Consider the following 27,858-nt stretch of genomic DNA (forward strand, 5'->3'; position numbering starts at 1 on the left):
ATGTAAAATGTGCGTTTCTTGTTCTTTCAAAGATTATTGTTATTCAAGTTGTTAAACTACACAATGTCGTGAGTCGTGACTTCAAAACTCTTGTTCAATTCAAAATAGTTTCCGAATCCTACTACTTTGAATTTCAATTAATTGAAATTAAATTGAAATATGAACTGGAGCTGAATCAACTACCAAGATAACCAAACCAAGACAATTTTGAAGGTAAGTCTGCGAAAAACATTACTTGAATGCAAATGCTCATTGCTCACTATTCTAAATCCAAAAGAGATTAGTAAGTTTTAAAATTTTTATTACTTGAGTATCAAAGGTACAAAATTAAATTATCCTATTTTTAAAAATCTAATTACTGAGGTATTTGAGTGGTATCAAGAAGTCTGGCAAAATCTGTAGCTTTTGTCTTCTGTCTCTTTACAGCTTGCGACGGTTGTTTAGGTTTCGGTTTAGGGGTTGGATGTTCTAATGCTTCCAGTTCTTCTTCAGTTAATACTCCTTTGTACCATTCAGCGCTACACAATAGAAAAGATTAATTACCAACTGCGCTCGTTCAACTTTATTACGATGATTTATTAGCATAATTTTGGAATTTGCATTACGCGTGCATTTTCATGAGCTCTATCTACCCACGTTCAGTCTTCTCGTATACGAATCTCATTTTTTATAAATTTTTAACACTTGATTTAAACATCGCAGAGGTTATTCGTCTCACGAGAAGTCATTGTATCTGCATGGGTTCTGACTAATCCATTAATCAAAGCTCAAAAAACCAAACCGCGAGTGATTATTTATTCGATTAGCGACGATTGCTTTTCGGTAATTGAGCGTCGTCCACCGTCTACCGTCATATATATATTATTAACTCGAGTTGGTAGGTATATAAGATTTTATTACCAATCGGGAACGTTTCTTGGCCAATCGCAAGAATCCGTTGCATCGTTGAAAACTTGCCCCATTTTGCATCCACTTCTCCTAGGAACTTCTCCGTTTATACAAACGTAAAAATATTGACAGTCTTCTGGATCTGGGTATCGTGGATGTTGAGCGGCGACAGATGAATCGACTTTGGGACACGAGAATTTGAATAATTCTGGAATCGTTAAGCATATACTTATAAGAAATCGCGGTTAGAACAAATAAAAACCTCCGTCATCGCGATTCGATAAATTCAACGAGACGTTGGTTATTATCACCTAATAATAAATATAACGTAAAATCTAAGAATAAATCTACCAAGTTCTCATTGATCACAAGGGTATTTGTCTGATTATCAACCATGGTAAAAAGGGGTTCTTAAAAAACTTGAAGCATTTCCAAATCTCACTACTTCTGCCAGAATATTTCTTCTTAGGACAAGTAAACGAACTGTGCAATAAATGGTGAAAACATTGCCAAATGGATTTAAAAAAAAAAAAATCAACTATGAAAAGAGAATGTTTAATCAAATGGAAGTTCGAGCCTAAAGCTATTTCAACGAATATGAGATAAAATGTCACACAGATTTTCGTTTCTCATTGAAAAAAATTTCAGCTTTAAGTAAATCCGTCCCTTGAGCATCGAGAGTTTTAATAATACAGCTTGAAAATTTTTTCTAAAAATATCAATGATACATACATGTATAACGTGTTTATAACGTTTTCATATTTTGCTGGAATATAATATGGGAAATGCTAGGCATAAATCACAGATTCTCATAAACGAGTATCCTTTTGAACATGTTCGTGATAAATGTCTTTATTCGATTTTCATGTACGGATTGCTTTATACAAAACCATAATGCGACATGTTCTCACACTTATTTGCATTTTTTTTTGCCTCGAAAATCCCTCGTTTCATATAGTATTGTATTTTATTTAAAAAGAATTAAAATCAACATTCCTTCGTACGTACGTCTGATAATCGAGGTTATTTCAACGTTACGATTTCGTAAAATACGACTGCATAAATCATAATTTATATCGACCAAAATGTGTCATATAATTAAAAACAACATTTAAGCAATTTTATGACTCATTCTTCTGGAAGTGACAAAAAAGATGAGAAACTTGGCACTATTCGCGAAACGGAAGAAAGAATAATTCACATGGTGGCATTTTTTATGCGCATTTCCTTTGTGTTTAGTATACGAATACTCGTTGTAAAACTTCGAACTCGTTATCGTAAAATTTTAAGCTTGAAAATTTTAAAAACCACGCTTGAATTTTTAATTAAGTTTCACGTAGTTTCGAAAAATTCTCTGGCGTAGAATTTTTTCGTAATTAAGAATAAAATTACCATACTTAGACTGCTACTTCAGTAGGCCTACCTACTTTGTAAAGATAAAAAGATGTTTAAAATTGTTTTTTTTTTTTTTTTTTTTTTTTGGAAAGCATTCTATTTATTGATTTTATAAAAATTTGAATCGTCAAAAAATACTTAAAATAAACGGAGATTGATTCAATTACGAATAGCTGTAGGTATTTTGGTCTCGATAATTGATTTAGGTGATAGTTTTTCGACAAATGAATAAGGATGATGGAGATGTCAGAACATGTCCTTTGGAATTCCAGTTGAAAGTTAGTTTTGATAATCTTTGGAATTTTTTTCAAAATTTATCCTGAAGAATTTGAAACATGATAATTCAGACGATGAAAATTGAAAAGGGTATCTATCGCATGTATTTGGAAAAGGTTAGTAATTAATTCAGTGGTTCTCAATTCTGTTGCCTACTTCATGATTTTGAAGAACAAAATAAGTAGGTGGTGATGATTTACAACAGTAATTACGAATCATCAATTTATGGGATACTTCGACAATTTTTATGGAGTTTTAAATTATCGTTCAACATTTTGGTCAACATTTACTCAAATTTGATAAATTTCATAATATTTTGATAATTTTTATGTAATTTAATCTAGTTTGAAACTTTTGAAAAGTTTGATTCATGTAATTTTAAGCATTTTTAATTCAATGTGAATTGTGAAAAGTTCGAAGTATTCATCAAAACTTTTATAACTTTTTGGCACCAATTTAATTCCTTGAAAGATATTTTGAAGTGTGCGCGTTCATATATTTTTACGCGATTTTACATAATTTTTAGAACACTTTCAGCAATTTTGCCAAAAATTTAGCATTTGGGAGTACTTGCATATTTGAAATAACTTCTGTGTACTTTCTAATCAGTTTCAACTTGATCTTGAATAATGTTTAGCAATTTGAATACAATTGCAATTTTTTTATTTTCTCTCAAAATTCAGAAATACCTACAATTTGAGGTTTTTAATTGCAAGTTCACCCTTCAAAAATTATATAAAAATCACCATCAACTTATAGCTTTTGGTAATATTTTGAAATATAGGTACCATTTTTAAAATGAACGCGTTTAATTGAGAGGGTATAACTACCCCCTTCTCTTAAATTTGGAATCGGATTGAGCTAACTCTTTCTCAGCTAGTTTCATTGCTGCCTTCACCGTCTTCTAATTCTCCCCTACACACGCTTTCGGTGACCCCCAACATTAACTTGAAGTTAAATGAAGAACCAAGTTAAGAATCATGTACTCGTAAGCGGTTTTAATCTTTCACCAATCAACATTTTTTAAAAGAAATGTTTTTCTCATTTATTGAACACCATTTACTTATCCCTAAATGTACTTATTTATCAATTTACTTGCTCAAGAACTTACTTACCTTTACTATACTGCTGAAAATTTCTCATGTCCCTTCCCATAATTTGGGTAGGTATCTGGTTTTTTAATTTTCAAATCATTAAAATACCTTGTCCATTCTTCAGCCTCCCTTCACCAGTATTTCTTCCTCCCCCTCGCCAAAAAATAATTCAACAAATTAAATTATCGAGTTAATTTGCATAAAATAACGTCGTGTACGAATTCGTGTACAGCTGGAAGCCTTATCTTAGAAAGATTGATGGTATATGCGTGTACAGTGTGATTTTTTATTAAGCTCGCCAACAGCTAGGCAGTAGGTAAAGCTAGGTACGCGTTGAGGCCACGAAACAGGCAATTTGTATCATTACCTTGCTCCTCGCGACCACTCCATCATGACCAAAGTGTGCGGTAGCTCAGGAAAAAAAGCTTCGTCAAAGTTTTTGATACTTATACGTACCTTGCGAAGAACATCCTTTCTTTTTAGCCTCATCTGGCCACGAACAGATACCAGTTTTTTCACTATACACCAAACCATCGGGACACGTTATCAAATTAAATTTACCATCTACGCAGTAATAAAATTTATTACAAGTATTTGGATCTTCATGATTGAAGTAGCCGTTCAATCTGGGGCAATGTATAGTTGGCTTCGGTTCCTCTGTTAGACAATAAAACAAACAACAAAAATTCAAATTCGTTAATTAAATATCGTAAAATTTATATCAAGTAGGCGAAATGCATCTATATACTAAAATGATTGATAATAATGATAAAAATGTGAAAGCCAAGTACATACACGAACGAGCATTTTTACACACTGGAAAAAGTTTACTATCGAGTATGAAATTTAATGGATTTTTTGTCGTCGATTGCCAGCAGAACGTTTTTTTTTTTGCACTTTGAAAATGGAGATAACTTATCGTAGCGGTATTTTGATTTCGGAATAAAAATCTGACCCATCGAAGAAGTATTTTAAATACGAGCAAATCGAATACCAAAAATACATACCGATAATATCACCTTGGATTAAGAAATTCGTCAAATTGTGATACTAACAACGAATAAGAATCACGTGAAGTCATCCTAACGGTCATCAGTGTTGCGCTATTTTCGCGAAAAATCTTATTAAAAATATTCTACACTCGAGTAGATGGAAAAAAGAAGAAGCGTCACTATTTCACATGTTTTTCTACGTGTACGCGAATCGTCATTAACGCGGCGCGTGATGTAATAGAAAGTAGGAGAACTTCGCGTAATGTGAACTAAATTAGAACTTTGTACAACGCGAAAGAGTCGCAGACGATTACGTAGGTGATTCTGCTGTTTGCCAAGGCTCGATAGTTTGTATATTTATTCAGCATATAACCAAAATAATTACCGTTAAAGGTCCCCCCACTCTCCTCCATCGTGTGTCGAGTCGAGATGTTCGATAATATTCTTATTTAAAAAAGATCCCGAAGATTTTTCACAAGATTCATGCCCATGTCCAAGATGTGCGAGATATAATAATGGAGATACTGCGTGTATATTTTTTTCCTCGCTTTTTCCGTTTCTTTTACGAAATATTGGTTTTGGAGTTTTTTCTTCTTCTCTGTATGGAAGGTGAAGGAGCTAACAGGAACAGAGGTCACGAAAGTATGGTAGAAATTTCCAAGTTCTTTTTTCTTCTCTTTTCTTTTCTTTTTATTTTTTTCATTTTCTTAAAAGATTCGGTGTAAGTTTTTTTTTTTTATTAGGTAAAGTGATTATTGACATCATTTCTTTTTTTCTACCTCTTGAAAATTTTAATCGTCGCCGCCTGCTGTCAGCGTTAAGTTTTAGGACTTTGAGAGATCCAGGTCAAACCCCCTTTTTGTCTCTCTTGTCTCTGCTGTCAACGTGTCTCTTTTCTTCGTTATCAGTATTTTTTCCCACGAACTCGAAGATTTCAGTTATACTTGGTAATTTTGCCGGTACCTTTGCGAAATTAAACCCTGAAAATAATACGTAAAATCGGATTCGACTTTTGTATAACAACTTTGATACTTCAAAAAGCAACTCTTGAGTTTATTTTTGTACGGGTTTCGCTCTTTTTTCTGGTACAAGTTGTTTGAGTACTACTTTTTTTTGATTGATTTAAGAAGCGAATCTAACGAGTATTTGCGTTTGCGTAGAATTTAAATCCTTTCTTTTGAGCGGCTGATTCCTACCTCTCTGCTCTGAAAACACATTTCTCTGAGTAGGTATTTGTGAAGTACCTAGGTATTAGTAATTCGAGACTTCTCTAAAAAATTGTTTCCCCGTAAAAATTCTCGTCAAAAAAATTGATTAGTGATACTGAAATTTTTCAATTAAGGAAGGTATAATATTTTGTTGTTTAGACCCCCTCCCCCCTCCATTGAGAATACCCCTCCACCGGAAATACTTTTGAAATGCCATCCTATCGCTATCATTCCAACCTATTCTACCTCTCCAACTTTTCCCAGTAATGCTTGAGAAATATACCTATTTATCTGCCTATTAGGAAAAAAATCATCCCTTATACCAGAAGGTCCAATTTTTTAAAAATATGTATGTATTCAATAGCAAAAAAATTGCTCATAACAAAGTTGTTAAACAGAATATCTTCAAATCCTGCAAATCCTGCTGCAAAAAATTCAAAAGTTCTGCATTTGACGAATTGATCCTGAAAATCGATAAGGTTCTTCATTTGATTCGAAAGTATTGTATTATTCACTGAGAATTGTGGACATTGTTTTTTTTTTTGGTAATTTATTGTCGGAGAGGAGATAAAAATTAAAGGAATCAGCCAAATCTTGAAAGTACATACATTTTTGAGGAGGAGGAAACGTAAATTTGAAAAATACACTGATCAATACTTAGGTCTGAATACACCCACTGGTTGAAACAGTGTCTGACTCAACCACTGGTGTTTTCAATTCTGATTGTTTGATTTTGGCTAGGAAGTGAAGTAGGTGTCTTGTTGGTTTTTAAAAATTTTTGAGATATTGAATTTGAAACACATACTGTGTTTGTCTCAGTCACAGGTCCATACTTGGGTCTGAACACACCCACTGACTAAAACAGTGTCTGTCTCAACTACAGGTTCTCAGTGTTCATGGTCCTGCAGAAATTTTGAAAATGTTCTACTAAAATGCTGCATTTTGATTTGAAAATTTCATTGAACACCGCCCTGTCATATGTATTTTATTTTTCGAAGGTGCCAAATGAATCTTTTATGGATGGAATTTTTTAAAAATTACAAGAAATGGCAAACAATTTCATTGACAGCTACAAAATCACAATTTTTTTTTATTGTTATCAATTATCATTCGCCTTTTAAGACAGTATTCTTCATTCTTGTCGTTTTTGCTTAAAAGTTGTGCCCTAGAAGTGCTCTTTTTGGATACACAAGTCTGAAAATTGGTTGATATCCATACTAATAAAACTTGAAAAGTTGTCTGGAGAAATCAATTTGCATTGTTTTTTCAACTGCACTTACAAAAACCGAATTTTTGAGCATGATTTCTGGTTAAAGTTTTCAAGTGAACAAAAAAAAATTCATCAGAAGATGTAGGTAGGTACTTTTTTTCTAAAAGAGCAAAACTTGTAAAAGGAATAACTGAACAACTTAAATCCATGCCATTTTATGTACAAAATTTAATGCTGATTCGACAAAATTGATTAAAGTAACGTTTCAAGTTGACATTAACAAAGTATGGAATTTTCATCCATCGAGCGCAAAACAAATTAAAGTTTTTGCAAATCAAATGCTGCGCGTGCAGCGGGAGTGGGATAGTGAGAGACGTATGAAAAATGGCGAGAAAACTGTACAGTGTACGTATATAAGAGAGACGTTATTTTATGTATTCAATAACTGCATAGACGATATTGCTCGCTATAAAACCGCCGGTCGTATCGCTAGTAGGTGGTTGGTAATAAAAGCAAATAGCTCGCAGGCTGCTAAAAGTAGCGAGTCTCCCTTTCGATTTGGTGAAATTAGCCCGAAGGATGGAATACCATTAAGCGTGCAATTTTTTTACACGAATTACACGTACATCAAAAGAGACGAATCGATGATGAATTTGAAGCGTATTGAATTTAAAAGGAATGTCGAAGGTATTGCTCTCTCGCTCCTTCAAACAGTATCCGAGTTAAGTTCAAATTTCCTCGTAGGTATAAGAAAGTATAAGTGTTCTCAAGTGACCCACTTACCTCAGCTCTTTCGTACCTGCCTGTATTCGTATTCACACTTGAAGCAACCTACATTTTCGTGATCAGGGAATGTTGAAACTTAAATAGTATTTTGACACCCTCCACCATGTTGCCCTTCTCACTGATACCCATTCTAATAGCTACACTGTTCTCCTTCGGGAAACTCGCTAAAATGTACGTTGATGGGTACACGAAGCGAGCAAATCCGCATTCGCAAAAGTTTTCATTCTCGGTTTGGAGCCCCGTAGACGGTATGTTGCGTACCTATTCCAGTCCGGGCTGTATATGTGTGCGAGTGTTACTGAATATTATACCTTCACGCGATTCGACTTTACTTAGGTTGCAGGAAAAAGACGATAAAAATACGCCACTAAAATACATACTATAAAGTCCTCGTCCTACGGGCGATGCAACTAGAACAACTATAGTAAGTACATCATACGAGGTACCTACGTTGAGAATGAAATGAAAAAAAAAACACCAACTTTTATAACGTTGGCTGGGTAATAAAGAAAATGGTAATAATGAAAGAAAAGTCGCATAGTCAAACGTATTGATTTTAATAATGTTTAATAGTATACGACCCGTTTGACGTACCGTTGAAAAAAAAATTCTTAAACAGACCGATTTTCAAGTTGGAAATTTTTTTCAGCTTTTGTAGTAACAATTGATAGGCTCGAATAAGGTGGCTTTTTCTTTCACTCGTTCGGCTTATTATACGCAGAATCGTTCGTTTTACTTCGAAACACCTTTTTTCTTGCTATGTGCTTGTCATAAAAGAGACAAATTTACCTTAAAATAGAATTACGTTCGATTGGCGCGCTCGTTTTGACGTCACATTCAATGCTCCACACAGGCGAATAAATTTTTACAAATTGTGCGCGTTGCGTCAAAATGTCAAACTTGGAAATTATTTTACCTCCTTGTTGGGTCGCCTAGATCCCTTATGCGAATAAGATAGAGCATGCTTAACTCTTTCAGACGGTTTCATCGATCAAATTGCTGTGGAGAAATTTTACGCTCGACGATGCAAGTTGAATGTACAGCACGTTTTCTCTTACTTACATGATCGATGTTGTCGGTCTGGGAAAACTAGATCCACGCGTGTACCTATATGTACCTTGGAAATTAAGTGCAGTGGTAGCAATAATTTTACCATCTAGTGAAACCAAATTAGTATTCAAAGATTTGCACAATTGAGAAATTTGAATTAAGATTGGAAACGAATACGTAATAAACGAATCTCGACTGTCGCGACATTTTGCTTTCGTTAATGTGAACAAAGATAGAAAAAAAAAGTTGAAAAGTAATATACAGGAGGCTTACTAGGTACTTTGGAGTTCTTTGTGCTGAAGTTCTTCGGTACGATGAATTCCCTAGTGATTTTTCAAGATGGTAAAAAAAATAGACGATGCGTGTAAATTTTTACAAATTTCTTGCGAATTGTCTACCTATAATATGAGTTAAAATCATTGTTGAAATATCTTTTTTTTTTTTTTTGGATTGGAAAATGCGACAGTTTGTGAAATTTTCAGATTTTCACGGTTTGAGATTGAAATGAGTAAAACTAGCCGAATTTCACAGTTTTCTCGTCCATTCATCTGTCCTCTAATTCCCTTTCGACACACTTTTGGCAATGAAGGTTTTTTTTTTGAAAAAATAACTAATTCAATTCAAATTTCAGCATCCTTTAAATCAGTTTAAGTAAGTGAGAATTTTCATGAAAAAAAAATGATTACCGCTTTTTGGCTCCAGAAATAATACTTAAAACTCGTGTCTTTTGAGCTTCAAATTTTTTGCCATCAGTTCTTATGAATTTCGAAGTCCCAAAAGAACCTTCTGAAGTAGGGAAATGAGACATAGGAAATAACATCTCCACCCTTCAACTTAAACGAAACCAAGCTTGATCAAAAGAGCATAAATTCCTTTTTCAAAAACGCCCGTAACTAAAATTTTAGGCACTGAAGTTCATTTTTGGATTTTTGCCTAATTTTTCAAAATTTAAAAAATTCAGAAAATTTGTTCTTGGTGAGAATTTTTTAATTTTTCCATAATTTGTTTTTCAAACAAAATGAACCCATGTGAATAATTACTTCATTTCAACCCCCTCTCCCATTTTTAAAACTACCAGTTTTAGACCATATTCGGAAGCCTTCAGCAAATTTTCATTTTTCTCTAAAAATTTCAAATTGCTCAAAAAATAGCATAAATGACATTTTGCATCTGTAACTTAATGATTAGGGCTTAATAGGGGCCCTGCGACGATTTTTGGTGTTTACCGCAAAATTCCAACAATGCCAGTTTAAATTCAGTGTCTTTCACTAAAATTTTCAAGTTTCAGGAATACGTAAGATCAAATTTTCAAAAACGGTGTTTTGTTAGATATCATCTGGTGTGTTTGTATGACCGTTTGACTCGAAAATGTGTAGTTGGCAATCAAAATTTTCGGTTGCTAAAGTTTATTTTTGGTCCTTGCTAAGCAATTTGAAATTTATGGAGAAAATTGATAACTCTTTGCAAGCTTCAAAATGATTTATTGCACTTATTTTTTCATTGTCGGAAGAGAACAACTGAGAGAATTTTTGTCAAAAATTGACTTCCGCTCTTTTCGGTATGTAAAGAAAATTTTCTTTCGTGAATGATGAATTTGTTTTTTACTGAAGGTAAATCTACTTACTTCAATAGTAAAACAAAAAAATATTATATTTGAAAAAATTTGAACAAAAAATAATATTGTTATATTTTTTTAAAAAAATGATAATGAAATTTTGAATAATTAATTATGTTGGAGCAATCATCACCAAAATATGCGACTCTGGAAATTGATAAAAAAAATTACAAGTTTTCGATATTTGACATAGGCAGCATGCCAAATCTTCATCAGGGGTCCCCAAAAAGGTGATCGAATGCCAACTGTTTTTCGTGACGTTACTTCAAGAAATCTTCAATAAAGGAGGATCGAATTTTACCCCGTTTTGGCATCCCTGGTCAACATTAGAATGATCTAGCATAACGTATCATTGAACATGTTCCTAGCGAATTTGAAAAAGTTTTTAAAAATTCGAAACTTTCGAATATGTACCTACCAACTCTAATTAGAAATTTTTTGTCCCGCGTGATTAATTGTAAAGTCTGCCAGACAGGTATGACTCAAAATGGTGGGATGAGAAAAAAACTGACTCCAATTTTGAGATTGTTACCAGCATTGCTGTAAATGGTTCTTAAAATAAAATAAATAAATGAATAAATAATTAACGGATCAATTGGTATCATCTGACATAATAATGTTTTGTTGCATATTGAAAGCTTGGAAAATCTCAAAAAATTGTACCTATAGACCTGAAAATAGTAATAAATAATTTCGGAATTTGAAAAGGATAATTCAATTCGACTAAATTATCAGTCATATCACATATTTTGTTTTCTTGTTGAAACGTTGGATATATTATTTTAGTGATGGTTAGGTAGGTATTCAAAAAAAAAAAAAAAAAAAAATTTAATGTACCTACAAAATATATCTTGAGATTCACTTGCATCTGACGTAAAATCGCATTGCATGATTAAAATCTTTTTATTTGGCGTCACTTTATCTTTCAAGGTTAAAGGTTTCCACTTTCACGACCAGCATGCATCCTCAACTATTCTGGGCAATGAAAGTTATTTTCTGCTGGTCAAAGTCAAACTCCAAATTTCTGTTCCTCTGAACACACATATAAATTGACCCTGCTTAAGTGCATATGGAAAGATTGTGAAAATAGTCTCAAGTGGAATAGTGATTTTTTTGAACTCGAATGTTGGAAATTAATTTTACTCATAATGATTAAAGCTCATAAAACGTAAAATTTTTCATTTTTTCAATTGCACGAAAAATTTGACCGGCGTTTTTAAATTTCAATATTCCTATGGTACCTATATAAAGATTAGCTCCATGCATTGTATTGTATTGTATACTTACGTAATTTAGGCCTTTGCGAACAATCTATATTGAAAGGTAAATCACATTTTTCATGCTGAGGGCTAAAATCATTGAATACCATTCCGTCTGCGCATAATCTCTCAGCTACAACTTTACCATCGCGACATTCGTAGTATTTATCGCACTGCTGAGCGTCTGCGAAGAACCCATCTGATTCTGGACAGTCACCTTCGAGTACTTCGGTGACGTTTTCGGACGACTTTAAAGGTCGCGTCCTTGGAGTTACGCTAGAAGGGGCTCTTCTCGGCGCCAGTCCATTTACTGCAATCAGAAATACAGGAAGATTGTGCAGTTGAACATTAATACGATGCAAGTTTTTAGGAATTTTTATTAACCGTCATCTCACAGTTTTTTTTTTCTACAAACGAACGAATTATGTGTCTACTTTTTGTTTATCGATGGTACCTACTTACTCGTATAATTACGCAATGTCTGTAACTCACAAGAGAACATACGAGTAGAATTCAAAGCCTTGCATCACAACTTTATAGGTAGAGATACTTGAACTATTCTTTTCACCGCGTAGGTAACGTCGTCACTCGTAATTCACGAATCGACGATATTCGAGAAATTGAGAGAAATGTAAATACGATTTGGTAATTTTCAATAGCACATTTACCTACGTAATGCACTATAACCTTGTAATTGTCTTCGTCGGTACAAGCACGTCAAATTGGATTATTTAAAAGGTTTAAATGAATTATGATTTCATTTCCACCGACGATGACGAATCTACAATAGGCTAAAAGAAAAAACTGCCTCGTTTGAAATCTCATCTGAAGTGAACAACAAATTGGGAAATTTCAGTTAATTGAAATTACAGACTTGGTGGTCTGTTTTTTGAAGGAAGTAAAGGGGATGCTGTTTGTGTTTTAAAGTACTAGGTACTTGAATCGGGCCTGGCAGTGACATTTTATTTCAATAAGAGACAGAGTTCGGCTATTTCGTTCGCGTTGGTCTTTTTCATATTTTTTAAATTGATTTTTCCATCGATACATTTGCGTTCCTTTATTGAATTGACCTTTGGCGTGCACAAAAATGGGTCTCATTTTGGGAGAAATGAACCTGTGGAGGCGAGAATAGAAATAGAGGTTCTCTAAAAAAAAATTACCCGACTAAAGAATAGAATTATATGTAATTTTGAGAACTCCTGAACTTGACAAAAATGAACGCTGAGCTGGAACTTTCAGCTGTCGCCGGGGAAGTAAAACATTGACCTAAAAAGTTTAGACTTTTTTTCACGTCTTTTTAAAGTCATTTGACCATAATTTTTTGCTTAAGTTCCGCCAAATTTTGAAAAAAAATGAAAAACGACCAAGTCAAATAGGTAGATTTATTTGGAGACGACGACGAGGCCATGAACCACAACATTTTTTAGCTGAAAATTTGGGTTTGGACTATAAGGTTCTAGGAACCCACTTTTTAGAGGGAAGGATGCGAGGGAGGTTGAGTATTCCAAAATTTTGAAAACTACGAAACTTTGCCTTATTTAACTTTTGGGATGCCTCGCAATCATTATAGAAAATGTTTAAAAATGAATGAAGTACCGTTTTTCAAAGTTAGGGACATTTCAAATATTTCTCCCCCCCCCCTCTCTCGCAAATCATCTTGGGTCCGAAATGTACTTAGCACCCACTCTCTCTAGATTATTCATTTCAATTTTTTAGTCGAATGTCGAATCATGCGATATTTCAAAAATTTTGTTGTGCATAATGCACGAATCTCCTCAAATCGGCTTCATGAGGTATCTGAAGTTTGCTTCCTGCGTATTTTTTGGTTTTCAGGTCGGAGAAGTTATTAAATTGCCAAAATATTTAGAAATTACTGAAATAATAATTTTCAACATTTTTAGGGCATGTAACCCCACTTTTTCATTTTCCTTACTTGAGTCTGAATTGATGGGTCAACAATGTCAACATTGGGTGGGGAAAATATTTTTGCCAAATTGAAATTTTTATGAAAAACAAGAAAATTTTTTAGTGTTAACGATTCGCCAAAAATTAGAAAATTAATTTAGCTGAAATTTTAGTCACAGAGGTTTTGAAACATGTTCTTTTCGCAAGAATTGATTTTTTGTTGAAATCAAAGTCCAGATATCTTAGGTGTTTTTCGTAACAATATTTCGGCACCTTTTCATGCAAAAAGCCCTTAAATATTTCAAAATAAATTATTCATTTCTTTTTATTGACCCGACGCGAAAAAAATTGCTCGCAACGATATTGCAAATGGTCGATTCGTTTCTCTTCTTTTTACTTCCTCATCTCAATCAAACTAATAAAACAAACATTTATTACCAATTTCAACGTAATGTTACGATAATGAAAGCGTAGGTAGGTATAAAAAATAGGCGTAAAAAAAGGCCTTTAACAAATAATACTGCCAAAAGGAAAACCCGGACTGAACAATACGAGCTAGAGGGGAAAAAAGCTGTAATATTTCGAAAACCTACGACCGCCGCAGAAAATTTTGCTCAGTCGTTGTAAATTGTTCAAGTAATACGATGAATGAGTGACAGAAGGAGGTCGGCAAAGGGTAATCAAATAACAATAAGGTCGGTAATTTGGCGACATGGCAATTGGGTAAATATTGTACTCGATGCAGCGACGAAGAGTTCGACAACGATCGAGACTCTCGGCAGTGTTGCCAAAAATACGCGAAAATCCTATACTTATCGTACACAGAATACGAGCGTGTGCTTTAAAAATTACCTATCAAGTTTACCCCTCGCCTTTACGTAGTATTGTGTACTTTTGTACGTTGAAAATTTTCCTCTACGTCATGTACTCGGATGAAATTGAAAAAAGATTGTAAACTTTAGCAACGTATACGTATAGCCTACTCGTACGTATGTATGTATTTCGGTGTTATAACCCGACTTTCACGTATTTATCGTTCAATTAGAAAATTTGCTGCGCTTCGTTACTCGTCTAAAGCTTCAAGAAAACAATTTTGGTTCAGTCGTGTCACTTCAATATCAACAAAGTTTTTTTTTTCACTCTGCTACCCCATATCTACGTACGAGTACGAGGATGGAAGCGAACTTGTTAAGAACTCGAAATTAATTTTTGCCACGGTTTGACGTAGTAGCGTATATACCGACACCGAGTGAGTGAAACTTACGAGGAATAGAAAATTGTTTTAAAAAATTTTATTATTAGGTCTACTCGGCGGGAGTATAACACTCGTTAAAATGAAATTCTCTTCGCTAAATTTTAATATCGTCATTTTTCACGTAACCCCGCGTCCGCCCTCCCTCGTCCCCTGTGATGCGAGTGTCTCGAAATAAAACCTACATGTGAACTCTATACATCTAACGTAGGTTCGTAGGATTCTTCTTGTGGGAAATTTCTCTTCTTTTGTCGGCGTCCTGGTATAGATTTTTATTCGATTTCACCCCGAGTGAAACTTTTCAATCAGTTTTAATTTCGTCGAAGCGAACTCGATTGAAAAATTGATTTCATTCTAAATTAGTATATAGGTACTTCCCACGAACACGTATTTGTGGCATTTTTTTTTACCAAACCGAGGAGATTTTCTCAACAGCGAAAATTGTATTAAGATTGCCTATATACCTACCTACGTGGCTAAACAAAAGGGCAGAATTCGGATCGAGATGAATGACAGACGTTCGTATAGAAAATCAAGAGAAATTTTTTCTTCGTTCGAATTCACGCTATAGGTACAGTGTTGTTTTCAAGTTCAAGGTGGTTCGGACGGACGGACGTTCGTACCGGAGCAATGACGGTGAAAAATGATTTTTTTAACGTTTCGAATACGAGAAGGACGAGAGTTTGTGTAAAACTACTCCAATATATGGATAAATTTCCACACTAGGAGAGGTATAAATATAGATGAAGTTGGGTTATCGGTGTGGTGCGAGTGGTCACGAGAGAGGGAGGATCGTTTCGAGTATATTTAATGTATATTTAAGCGCACAGGACTTATGACTACCACACCTTATGGTTTTAGTTTGTACATGAGAAACGTCTTAAAATAACCTATGGTCGGCATGGCCGGCCGGTAAGTATTTCATGCAATTTCTTTTCATATACATCTATATATAATACATAGTTTACGTATAGGACTAGGAGTAATGGCAACGAGCAGGGTCATTAGGCTGCGGTGTTATCGACATTAATGTCGAGAGTCTTTCTCTGTGTCTGTGTCTTTGTATGCTAACTTCTTACGTATTTCTATACCTACGTTTGTGTTAAGCTCGTTTCATCGTCATTTTTTGGTACCTACTACCTACGAATCCGATGGCCATGAAATCGAATATTTTCCTTTTCCTTGGCAAAGGTAAAGGTAAATGAGAAATTCTTTCGACGGAAATGTACGCTGCATTTGTGAACGAAAGAGTAAGAAAGAAAGAGAGAGAGAGCGAAAAAGGGCTAAATCGACTCGAAATACGCTTACGCTGACGTTGCCGAGTCAGTGGCAGTACACACGAGTTCGTGCTAGAAAGCCATTATAAATAAACAAAATATCGACGAAATACTCAGAGTCAGAGCTAATATTAATTTTGTCATCGAAAGATATACATTTGAAATGTAGGTTACCTTGTTGTTATCTGATTTTAATCATTGTTACATTTCTAGCCAAAAAAAGGTCATCTTGGCGTACCGACGACACTATAACGACCAGGGCAACCGCCATCGATAAAAAGACACCACCAATAAGAATCACTCCGCGAACGAAGTCGGCTGAAGTTTTCAATCTAATAATGAAAGTAACGAGCTCGAAATTAATTTTTATTTCAATATTACCTACCTACCGACGCGGCGTGTCGAGGGTCTTAATTCTTATAACGCCTCTGCAACGATGTTTTATGCCTGTTTAGGAAGTAACTTATGAACTTTTCAGTAATAGCATCGTTATGTCAATTTCTGAAGTACTTTCTTGAACGTCGATTTCAAAATGATGTCAATTGAAAAGCGATAAATGAATTTTTTTCATTTTTACGAATATTTACCTATTCGGTTTTATAAATTAGCGATGGAATTTCTCGTTTTCTTTTCTTTCCCTCTCACACTTCCCCTCTTCCTTTCTCTACATACATTACGTAAATCGTAGCTTTTCATTTACTTTTTTTGATCAATTCACTTTTTTGTTTCAAATTTTGATTCTTTATGAGGGGGGGGGGCAGAGGGTACTGAGAGTAAAGATGACGTCCTATCAAAACACTAAAATCATTTGCATACTCAGCATGCTTGAAAAACATGATTAACAATGTGTCGCAGTACGAGATTATTGGTTTGAATTTTGAAACTTTTGGGAAGGAAAGAGAGGTGGCCAAATATCTGAGAATTGACTAAATTTAAAAAAAAGTGGTGTCATATTCGTGTTCAGACCCTTTGAAAATAATCATTTCAATGTCCCGATTCTCTATAGGTACTTGAAAAATGGCGTATTTCAAAATACATATCAAATGTCTGAAAAATTATCATTTTGCCATAAGGTACGTTTTACTTAAATTTTGTGAAGTGTATTTAAACACCTACAAAAGTTTTTAAAAATTGGCTAAAAATTTCCAGAAATCGTTTTAAAGCAGAAGCTACTAATATTATCGTTTTCTCGCAAAATTTCAATTCATTTTAATGGGTTGCAAGGTTACTACTTAAGAATTTTATTAGGAATTGTTCGAATTTTCTGCTCAAAATTTTAAATATGTAATGAGCACTTTTGTTCTCCCTACAAAATGTTAACCAATTTTGATAGGTTGCAAGGTGACTTCGAATTATAAGTAGGTATGAATCGTGGTTCTCTGTCAAAATGATCCGGATGGAAACGAAAGAGGATGCAAAAAGTATACCACCAGCTTATATTCAAGGTACGATACTATTAAGTGCATTTTTCGATTTTTTATAAATTTTTGAAAATCTTTTGTCAAAAATGGGAAAAATTAAAATGTTACCTAATTGACCTAGGAAGCTGAAATTTAGCATGTACCGTATTTTGGACTCCCTGAATCGATTAGAAATTGTTTAGAACCATTTTGAGCAGTTTTTAAGTCTCCTGCAGATTTTTGAAAGTTGGAATTTTTTACAAAATTGTATCAAATGCAGTTAGATAGCTAAAATTTATTCTTTATATCTTAATTTCAACATGCTGAATTGATTGGAAGTAGTTTCAAGCCGTTCTGAAGCCTTCAACCATATTTTGGGAATTCCAGATTTTCCAAAAGAGCCATAAAAACCTGTCCGAATAAACTTTTGCGCTTATAAACGTAATTGGTGCTTGTTGTAGTGACCCATTAAATACGTACATATAAATTTTCAAATTTTGGAAGGTTAAAACGTTTCAAACTCATTTTAAATCGATTCAAAGGGTCAAAAATAGTGTACATACCAAATTTCTGTTTTCTAGGTCACTTTGATGTTTCTGGCGCCCATTTTTTTTTTGGAGCTAGGTATAAATCTATTTCCTACCGAAATTTTTAATCTGACTCAAGATGAGCTGCTTTTCTCCTTCAATATGGCAGCTAAGCAAAAAATTCTGGTGACAAAATTTGAAGGTGGAAATGTCTTTTACTATGGTGTGATGAAATTTTCATTTTGAATGTTGTGCTTCCAAGGTTTATTCATTAAAATTAAAGTAGGTAACTGACAAAGTTTTCGCTTTACACGCCTACAAAGTCCTCTTTTAGTCTTTTAGTTGAGATTTAATTATAAATTGTCGTCATTTAGTACGTTGTTGAAAGTTATAGCTAAGAAAGTAAATCTGTTGTGAATTGCAGATTTTATCATATTCGCTTAATACGAATAAACTTGTTTTTTTTTTTTTTGTTCGTGATGTAACTTAATCGTCATATTGAGGTGAATTTGATATTACTTTTGTGTTATTGAATGTATTTCGTGAACGTGTTTTAAGAAAAAAACCACAAATCTTCAAACCGCTGTCCTACTTACCTACGTACAATCGTCTGCTTGTATATAGAAGAAATGAATTGTATACCTATCTGTGTGACGAAGATGGCAGCCAGGATAAAAGGTTTTAAAAAACGTTTCGGCTTATCTTCGACATTACCAGCATAAGTCTATACGGTGGGAAATGAAACGAAACTTTTATATCGATCAGACAATGTAAACAAGAAAATTCGCGATGTTGCTCATCGTTAATACTTTACCTACACCTATACCAGATCCTAAGAGTAGTGTTCAAACAAAGATAGAGAACGTATTAAATTCAGCTTTGCATTTTTATCAAACTGTACACGATTACGTATGTACTATGTTCGTATAATACGTGCAATCGATAATTAAAATTTACGCGTGTATAAGTACAGAGTGGAAAAAATTTTATTACTTGGAATAGACACGGTATATTATGTTCAAATCAAGGAAATTGCGAAGCTCGCATCGTTTGTAAATTACTTCGTGTCATGAAACTATGAAGGAACTTTTTTTTTTTCAAGTTAACTTGTACGTTAAGTTTTATATATTTCGCTACGTTTGGGTGGGTGAAGAAGAACCCTTTGCGGGGGATCAATGTGAGCTATCTAATGTGAAGTTTTATATACCTTTATTAGCACACGATCATGTGTAGGTGGATGCTAACTGTAACTCCGACACGTAAACAAGAATTGCTCCCTTCTTCTAAAATAAATTTGAAAAAATCTCTGATATCGAAGTTCTTTTTGTACAACAATTTCACTTAGTTGGTAAATATTTTTTTTTGTCGGATCGCCTCGAATTGGGGAAAGTTGGCGTTATTTACTCGTATCCTGAAGAAAAAGGAATAAACGATGTTTTGTAGGTATTATTAGCCTCTAACAAATGGGGTTTCGTGTACTGTATATTGTTGAACCAGCATACAACCGTGTTAAGTTTACCTCAGCGAGTTGAAAGATACTGTCATGATATATTTCAAAATTCTGTCTAATATTCCGAAAAGACTTATCGTATTTCGTTTGTTGTGTTATTATGGTTATACTACGTTGGTATTGTATGTATAATATTTATATACGTTTCGTTTGCGTCTTCCGCAGGATCAATATCGATGGAGAAATACATATCTACCTAAGTTAATTTCCATCCAACATATTCGTATATTGTAAGGGCAGACAGACAGGCGAGCGAATACGCTCGTGGAAATTTATCGGAAACTCAAGAACGAGCGTTTAGATGAGTGCCAAATAGCGCGATCAGAATATCGTGTAATTTGATACATATATGACAGCCATTTACCCGCAATGATAATGCCTCTCTTGAGGTAAAAATACGTAGGCGGAGATGAAAAAATTGTGTAGCTTTAAAACGCGACAAGCCGAGTGCTTGAATATCATGTTTTGAAACAACTCTAATGGATCATAGCAGGAGATTGAAGGTTCGAGATGGGAAACACCGTTGCCTTGTGGTAGCCGTACCCTACCCTTACTGTTAGCCTAACACTTCGCAACGAATTCCAGAGAGAAATTTCAGTCGCAGCAAAAATCAATTTATCGAGTACGTTCAAATGTTTATCAGATTACCTTGAATTTGAGACGATTTTTTAAAAATTTTGTTGTTCGAAGCACTCGAATTGAGTGCTTCTCGTCGCCCGTTTTGATTAACCCTACTTTGTGTTTTCTCACTAACGAGTGTTTTGTAATACTGCGAATTTGATTATTGAGAAAGTCGAGCTTTAAAGTGATGTAAAATATAGCATGCTTGTTAATTCCGAAGTCAAGTGTCTTTTGGCCCTTTTTAGTAGAATTTAGCTCCGCATTATTTTTATAGTTTTTAATGAAAATTCTCAATTTGATAACTAATACCCAAAAGATGAATGTAAGTTCCAAAAAAAAAAAAAAAAAATGTACATGGTCTTTTTTGAGCAGAAGAATGCAAGAGAGGAGAGTAAAGCCTGCTTTTTAGGGAAGGGGAGGGAGAGCTGGTCAATTTTTGTACATCGTTGAACTTCATCAAAGAAGACATCTCACTTGCTCATCAATCGATACACAATGACAATTTCATTTGTACGAGTAACAGGAACCTGATTAAAGGTTTGGGCAGTAATAATCCAATCTAGCAATAAGTAGGTATGTCGTACTTATTTTCAAAATTTCAATTTTTATGACGAAAAGTGATTTAGGGGAAATTCAAGGGCCCAACGAAGCAAATGAAAAGAAACAAAATATTGTACTCACAATGTAACATTTTCAATTTTTTCCCAAGGGGTTCGAAATTAGTATTTTGAGCAAAAGTTGAAAACATAATTTTTTGAACGATTTTTTCTCAATGATAAGCTTCAACTCGTTTCATAATTTTTTCCTTTTGTTAACATGATTCCTGAAATTTTGATGAAGGGACAAATTCATGCAGCCGCCAAGAGCCTCTAGTGTATGCCTGATTTTGATAGACAATTTTCAAAAATGGTATTTTTTGAGTAGGAAAATTGGAAAAATTGCATTTTGGATAAAAAAATCTAGCTTCATTGTTACAATTTTTCCTCATGTTTTCATTTCTTACAAAAAAATGTTCAATTATCCGATTTGAGCGCAGAATCAGCAATTTTTTTTCAAAATCAGTCTGCTGATACTACATACCAGCAGTACAAATCAATCTTAATTTAAGATGAATAGAATATAGAGGTTTGGATAAATTATGGCGATATCCTACTCACGAGAACAATATTATTATGCCATGATAAAATAATATAATTGCACGTATGAAAGGTATGACGAATAAAGCAGATTGGCATAAGATAGGTACTTACCCCAGCACACCTACACTTTACCGAATGGATACTTACACGCGACGAATATATTAAATTAACAAAAGATACACGATTACGTGTTGAATTCGATATATTTGAGTTTAATCACACAGAAATACACGTCAATAATCAATAATTCCACGAACTCGTGCGAAATAGGGAAAATATTGTACAAATTTGGAGGGATCACTTAAATACACTAATTAATTCTACGAAATAACTTTTAACTTGGACCCGGAGGGCACAAAGACTAAAAGGCACATTAACTTGGCGATTCGCGGACAACCGTTGATGAACTGCGAATTGGTCCAGTCGCAAAAGATGCTGCTAAACCTCTTTCGCGACTGTACCAATCAGTGTTACCCGAAATAGAAGGGTTAAATACTCTAATATTACGAGTTTCCGGACATAGGCATAAGTCTCAGTCTAACATATGCCCCAGCGTGAGTTTACTTAGCGGTCGGTGAACCAGCTGAGCAAATCACGGTAGAACAAAGGTTCGACTATGCCTTACCGGTAACTCGTCCATAGTGGACAGCCAATTGTCCGCTACGGACCTATCAGCTGCCCCCCATGGTTTCTCGGGTGAGAACAAAAGGAGCAGAGTAAACTCATTAAAATTTCAATCCCACGAGCGTGGTAGGTATCCAGGTAGTCGAAACTGCGAACCACTGGATCACTGAACGACGGACGAGGTTCAATAAACCCAGTATGAATGTAGTTCAAAAACCTTTCTATCTACCAGCTAAAACAAATCCAAACATACGACGAATACTGAACTGGTACCTTTTTTGATTTCAGCACATACCTCCCAACGGATTGAAACATGACCAAAACGCAAGTTCTTAAAGATATCTACGATACGTAGTCAAGATGAAGAATTGCCAAGCTAAATCGTGCACGAAAGGTAGGAAATTTGTTGAACTATTGCATATTATTATGTCGGTAGAAATATTGTCAGCATTATTCTATTTCATCTTATATTCGTATATTTGAAATTAATTCAATATTCTATTTCTTTGTTATGTTCTAGATACGTATACAGCTGATAACTTGAGAAGAATATTTGCATCGAGTTCGTGGTTTAATTATATGTCACTATAGTTAAGTAATATTACTTAAAGCTGGTTGTGAACTGTTAAAATTCAATAAATATTAGTCTATCTTGAACTGTCTTTTTTATTTTAGGTATGGCACAAATTCATTTATCATGATGGATTACATACAGTTTACACAAAATTATTGTCGAGTACATTTAACAAAAAATTCAAAAACTACATAACAGAGAAAAATCAGTTCACACATAACATAATGCGTAACGTATATACAGGGTATCGAATAGTTGGTCATTAAGACCAAGGAAGCGTAACAAATAACGTTCAAAATTCGTAATTAAACAATAAAAACATGCCAAAATCGTTCGATACCAAAAAAAAAAAAAAAATTTTTGATTATAAAATAAGTGAGTAAATACTCTTATAACGATAGAGATAAACTATAATTCGTACTGAATAATTCGAGAACGCTCTGTAGAATACTTAAAAAAAAAAAAATTCAATCTTAACAATTAGGAACGCTTAACTAAGAGTAGTTTAATGAGTATCTCGATATAAAAATATGAAATCGGTACGATTATTTAACATAATTTGAGATCTTCGATATACATTAATATTTTCCTCAAATAAACAACATGTAACCGTATTTTTCCAATTCTAGGTGGTATATCGCGAGTAACGAACATTAGAATAATTTAATTTACGAATTTTTATCTGTAGCTAAATGAGCAGAATTGGAAAAAATAATTACTCACAGCGTTACTCCATAACGGTATCGTCGTCATTACGGTTGTCATCGCTATGCATACTCGCGTCGGAATTTAGTAATTCTTCTTCGGTGCGCGATGGCTGGCGAATGATCTCGTTATCGGGGATGCTGTGGTCCGTAGGGATTGGCGATGTCGATGATATTTGCTCAGGGACCGATGCAACGTTAGATGTTGACGCAGTGTCGGTCGGCAGTGGCGATACCGTTGCGATGGGGACGTATTTGGACAATGGTACAGTGCCAGCTGATGATTTCCGTTTAGGTTTCGTTGGAGTTGGTGGCTTTTCTTCCTTAGCTTTTTCAGTTTTTTCGGTTGGCGTATCGCTATCAGATTGTTGCGGATCGATAATCACAGGTGAATTGCATGGTGCTTTCCCACCGGAATTCTCGGTATCGTATACTGCGAAGTCGGATGAGTCGGAGTGTTCCGATCTGGAATCGTAATCACCCGACGCATTGTTGTCGAATACCGCATCAGGCGAGTCGAGAGATTGGTCACGCGCGTATATAAATTGATGACACATCCATTTAGCGAATTTTGAGTAGTCTTGGCGATCGTGGTAGGGTCCATATTTGTCGCATTTGGTCTGTTCCGGTAAAAATTTGTACGGTTCAATAATATAATACTTTCCACCGAATACCTGTTGCCAGTTTACTCTGATTGTCGATTCGATTTCCGCATATTGTACGTCAGTTTGATTTTCGTACCGCATCGATTTTACTGCGTAAAGTTCCGTTACTCCTTTTTTCTTTAGGATTCGAATCAATTGTGAAAATTTATCTTGGTACACCGATGCTGGCATTCCCATGAAACCGTCGAAGGTACCGATAGCGAGCATGACTCGACGCGGTAGGGTGAAAAAACCATTGAGCGTTTTTACTAAATCGACGATTGAAAGTTCGCGTCCATATAATTCCTCGTGTAAGTATGGTCGGATTTTACGATGCTCGAGGATGAAATCCATCAAACCATAGATAAACCCATCTCCAATGAGCAGGACGTCTTTGGCAGCAATCGCTGTTCTAATCACGTCTTGGGAAACGAACGTACCGAGCGTGGTGAAGTATTTTGCATATGCGTTCAGCGGGTAGAATGGTTTTAGTACCGAAGACGTAATCCCGAATTTTTTAAAGAATCGTTTGTGATTCTTGCCTTGGTTTTCAATGGTTGATTTTTTCGCGTAAAAAACCTTCTTTGGGTATTCAATATCGGGTTGTTGAATAGGCGTTGCGTTTTCCGATGGTGATGATTTGCGAGCCGGTGGTGTTGGTCGCGCCGGTGTCGAGTTTTTTGCGTGGTTCGTAGCATTACGTCGATTGGATGCCTGCGTATGAATCGGTGTTTTTCCGGTACTGACTGGGCGGCCATCGTTATGGTAGGTTTTTCTCTGATAGTCGTTCGGTGATTGCTTTTGCGTGGCATATTGACTCGCATCTCGACCGGTATTCTGTTTTTTCGGCGTCGATGTTTGGCTGCGTGATGGCGATCGAGAGCGGTGATTGGATGATGACGCTGGGTGCGATTGTTTCAATCGATCCTGAGCCGAATAGCGTTCGGATGGCTGTAAGGCGCGCGTGGTCTCGTTGTTGAGTAGCCGATCGATTGTCGCGTCGCGCGACTGGAGTAATCCAACGTAGCCTTGCACCTTGCGTTCGTATTCCAACGTCGATGCTTCGTATTTCGCGAGCTGGTTTCTCGCCGTTTGAAGATCAGAACGTAGCTCTTGAGCGGATAGGCCATCGTCGTAGGGTAAGGTTGCAGTTAGTAAATGCAACGCATTCACCTGGTGTTCGGATACTTGTCTGTGACACGAATCATTAGGGCAGTGAATAAACTTGCCTTTCTGGTCGACATAGTTGGATTTGCGAAACAGCGAGTCGATGCAAAAGCGGTGGAATAGATGATAGCACCATGTCGTGACTACTTTCTTTTCTCGGCTTTCGGCCGACGGTGTTTGCTTAAATAACGGGGTGTAGCACGCGTTACACAATGGCAGTACGATGTCGTCGATGACGTTGAGTACGTCGTGGCGATCCATAGTACACGATAATGATGACCGAATTATTCGAGAATTCAACGCGAATCGCACTGAAGGTTTTACACAGATACCGCGATGTTAAATGGACGTCGATAAAATGAAAAAATTTGCCCGTTAGACCGGTATCGCGGGTTGTATTGGAATCGAATTCGGTGTAACGCTCGACACTTTTTGCACACGCACAATAGTTTGAATTTTGGACGTAAATAATCACTCATTTATTTTTCTTCGAACGAGAAAAAATACACGCCGGATTGTTACAATCTTTGCAACGAAATTGAATATTGATACGCGCACAACACATTTACACGAAGTTTTTCTCGATGAGATCTTTCAATATAGAAATGATTACTCGCATCAATTCGCAAACGTAACACAGTATTTCTGTAACTTCTGGATTCATAATAATAAACTACTCGAACGCACAATATTGATAACAGAGAACGTATCGAAGGCTAAGAAAAACAACTAATGATGGTCGATGCTAAAACTCGGTGGTGAGTTGAGTTAGATTTAGTCAAAATTGCCCCACTCCTGCGTTTATATGGTCTTTGTTTCTTATCAGCTAGCCTGTCGGTATGCTGAAAAATTTCGTAGAAAAAGAAAGACGAAGCTGGCACATTATGCGCATAAAATTAAGCGACCAGTCTGCTAGTCTTTTTGAAATCTGACGCGGAGTGACTGTTTTATTGCTTTTTAGGCTTCTTTTATTTTACTCGTAGCGAGTTTTTGTCCCTTTGGACAAAGGTGGTTGGTCTTTTTTCATCGTTAAAACTTAACCTTGAATTTCTTTTTGTTTCTCAGGCATATTTTAACTGCCTTTGAAACGTTCTGCGACGTAGAAGTGTCGTATTTTACGAGTCGTAGACGAGTCTCAGCTTGCTTTAATCACCGAAACGATATTTTTATTTTTTGTTCAATTTTGAAACCGTTTCGGTTTTTGTCCAGCTCGTAAAAATATCCCTTTAAGGGTCCTTTTCCAAGGTGACGAGTAAAATCGAGCGCGCAACTGATTTACAGATGGTGGTGCGCTGGATTTTTGTCAAAAGAATCGCTAATTATACGACCGTCTCTTGAAAAAACACTTGCATGTGTACGCTTTTCTATTTGAAGTTGAAAATGTCGAAAAAAGATACCCGTCCCTATGCGGATGAATTATGTATGAGTACTAAGTGTACTTGAAAGCTGTAGGGGGTGTCGATTTGAAATCGATTCGAATGAGAATTTGGTGGTAAATTTATTGAACAGCATGTATGTCTAGTCAAATACATTGCAGGTGTCGATGTAGTTACTATGGGTTCGACGTGGAGATGTCGACATATCACGAGATATGAAAAAAGTATTAAAGAAAAAATCACTTACCTGGCTGATTTTCAGCTGTACGGTAGTCTTTGTTTTCATCTTTACACCGGCCTGGCGTCGTATTTTTTTTTTGTTTACCTACCTATTTAATTGGTTACCAATAAATTTTCTTATTTTCTAGTCATTTTATGTTGTTTTTATTTATTTAAGCTTACCTGACTCGATTTTGAGTATGTTGATTTTAATTGTTTTAGTTACTATTTCTAGTCGAAAATTTTAGTATTGTTTGTCTTTTTGGTTTTATTTTTACCTAGCTCACTTGTATTCTTGCCTACCTAGTACTTACCAATCTAGGTAGGTCAAGTTTTAGTTCTTACCCGTCTACCTAGTACTTAGCATTCTAGGTAGGTAGGGTTTCTATTGTTTACCTACTTACTTGTATATGTTTTTATTATATACCGTTTATGGTAAATAAAGTACACGAGGCATGTAGAAGAACGGTTTATTCTGATTGGTTTAACATCATGCGGTCGTATTATTAGTTTACATTAAGTAATCTAAAATTAAAGTTAGCTTTAAAATCTACGTTTTTAGGGTACTATTGGTCGCGAAAAGACGACAAGCTATCGAAAATTTGTACATTGTTTTAATCCACTTCCATTGGTATCACGAAATCAAGTGGATTTACCTCAAAATCGCCGGGGTTGAACCGAAACTTACGTAGCATATCGTTGATGGTTTCTACCGGTACCATCGTATCACTCCATTCATTTTGGAGGCGGCGGGCAACGAGACGGCGGTTCGATTCATCGTACAGATCGTGGAGTTCCATGGTTAATCGTAGTCTGGCGTTTGCACGTAGGAGAACTTTTGCCGGTTGGTGAAAGTGCCTTATGCAAAATTGATCGAAGTCGTCAGCTCGGAACGAGCGCTGGTGTTTGCGGCCAAGGGCTGTGCATTGAATGCGAATGAGGCGATGATTCGAGCTGGACAACGTACCGATGACGGAAAAATGGACCGGTATATGGCCAAAACGAAGATGATCGGGTCGGAAATCCATTATTACGATGCGTAAATTTGAAAAAATTGAAAAGTTTGAACGCTCAGCGTACACGCATTCGAAACTTATCCCGATTATCGGGTCACTCGCGTCTTTATTTGCGATATTCTTCTTTGTG

At 35.3% G+C, this 27,858-nt stretch overlaps 1 protein-coding gene across 1 annotated transcript in view; it reads right to left on the minus strand.

The window, feature by feature from the left end:
• Positions 1-284: 284 nt before the first annotated feature.
• LOC135832702 (protein obstructor-E-like) overlaps positions 285-27,858 on the minus strand; it is a 42,167-nt gene continuing 14,593 nt past the window's right edge. Inside the window, exons 2-5 of the mRNA XM_065346132.1 lie at positions 11,802-12,083; positions 4,110-4,310; positions 901-1,096; positions 285-518 (exon numbers count right to left, since the gene is read on the minus strand). Of these exons, the coding sequence (XP_065202204.1) occupies positions 356-518; positions 901-1,096; positions 4,110-4,310; positions 11,802-12,083 (842 nt within the window). The 3' untranslated portion in view covers positions 285-355. The remainder of the gene's footprint in view (positions 519-900; positions 1,097-4,109; positions 4,311-11,801; positions 12,084-27,858) is intronic.

Source organism: Planococcus citri, chromosome 1 (genome assembly GCF_950023065.1).
Source record: "Planococcus citri chromosome 1, ihPlaCitr1.1, whole genome shotgun sequence".
In the NCBI taxonomy this organism is placed as follows: domain Eukaryota; kingdom Metazoa; phylum Arthropoda; class Insecta; order Hemiptera; family Pseudococcidae; genus Planococcus; species Planococcus citri.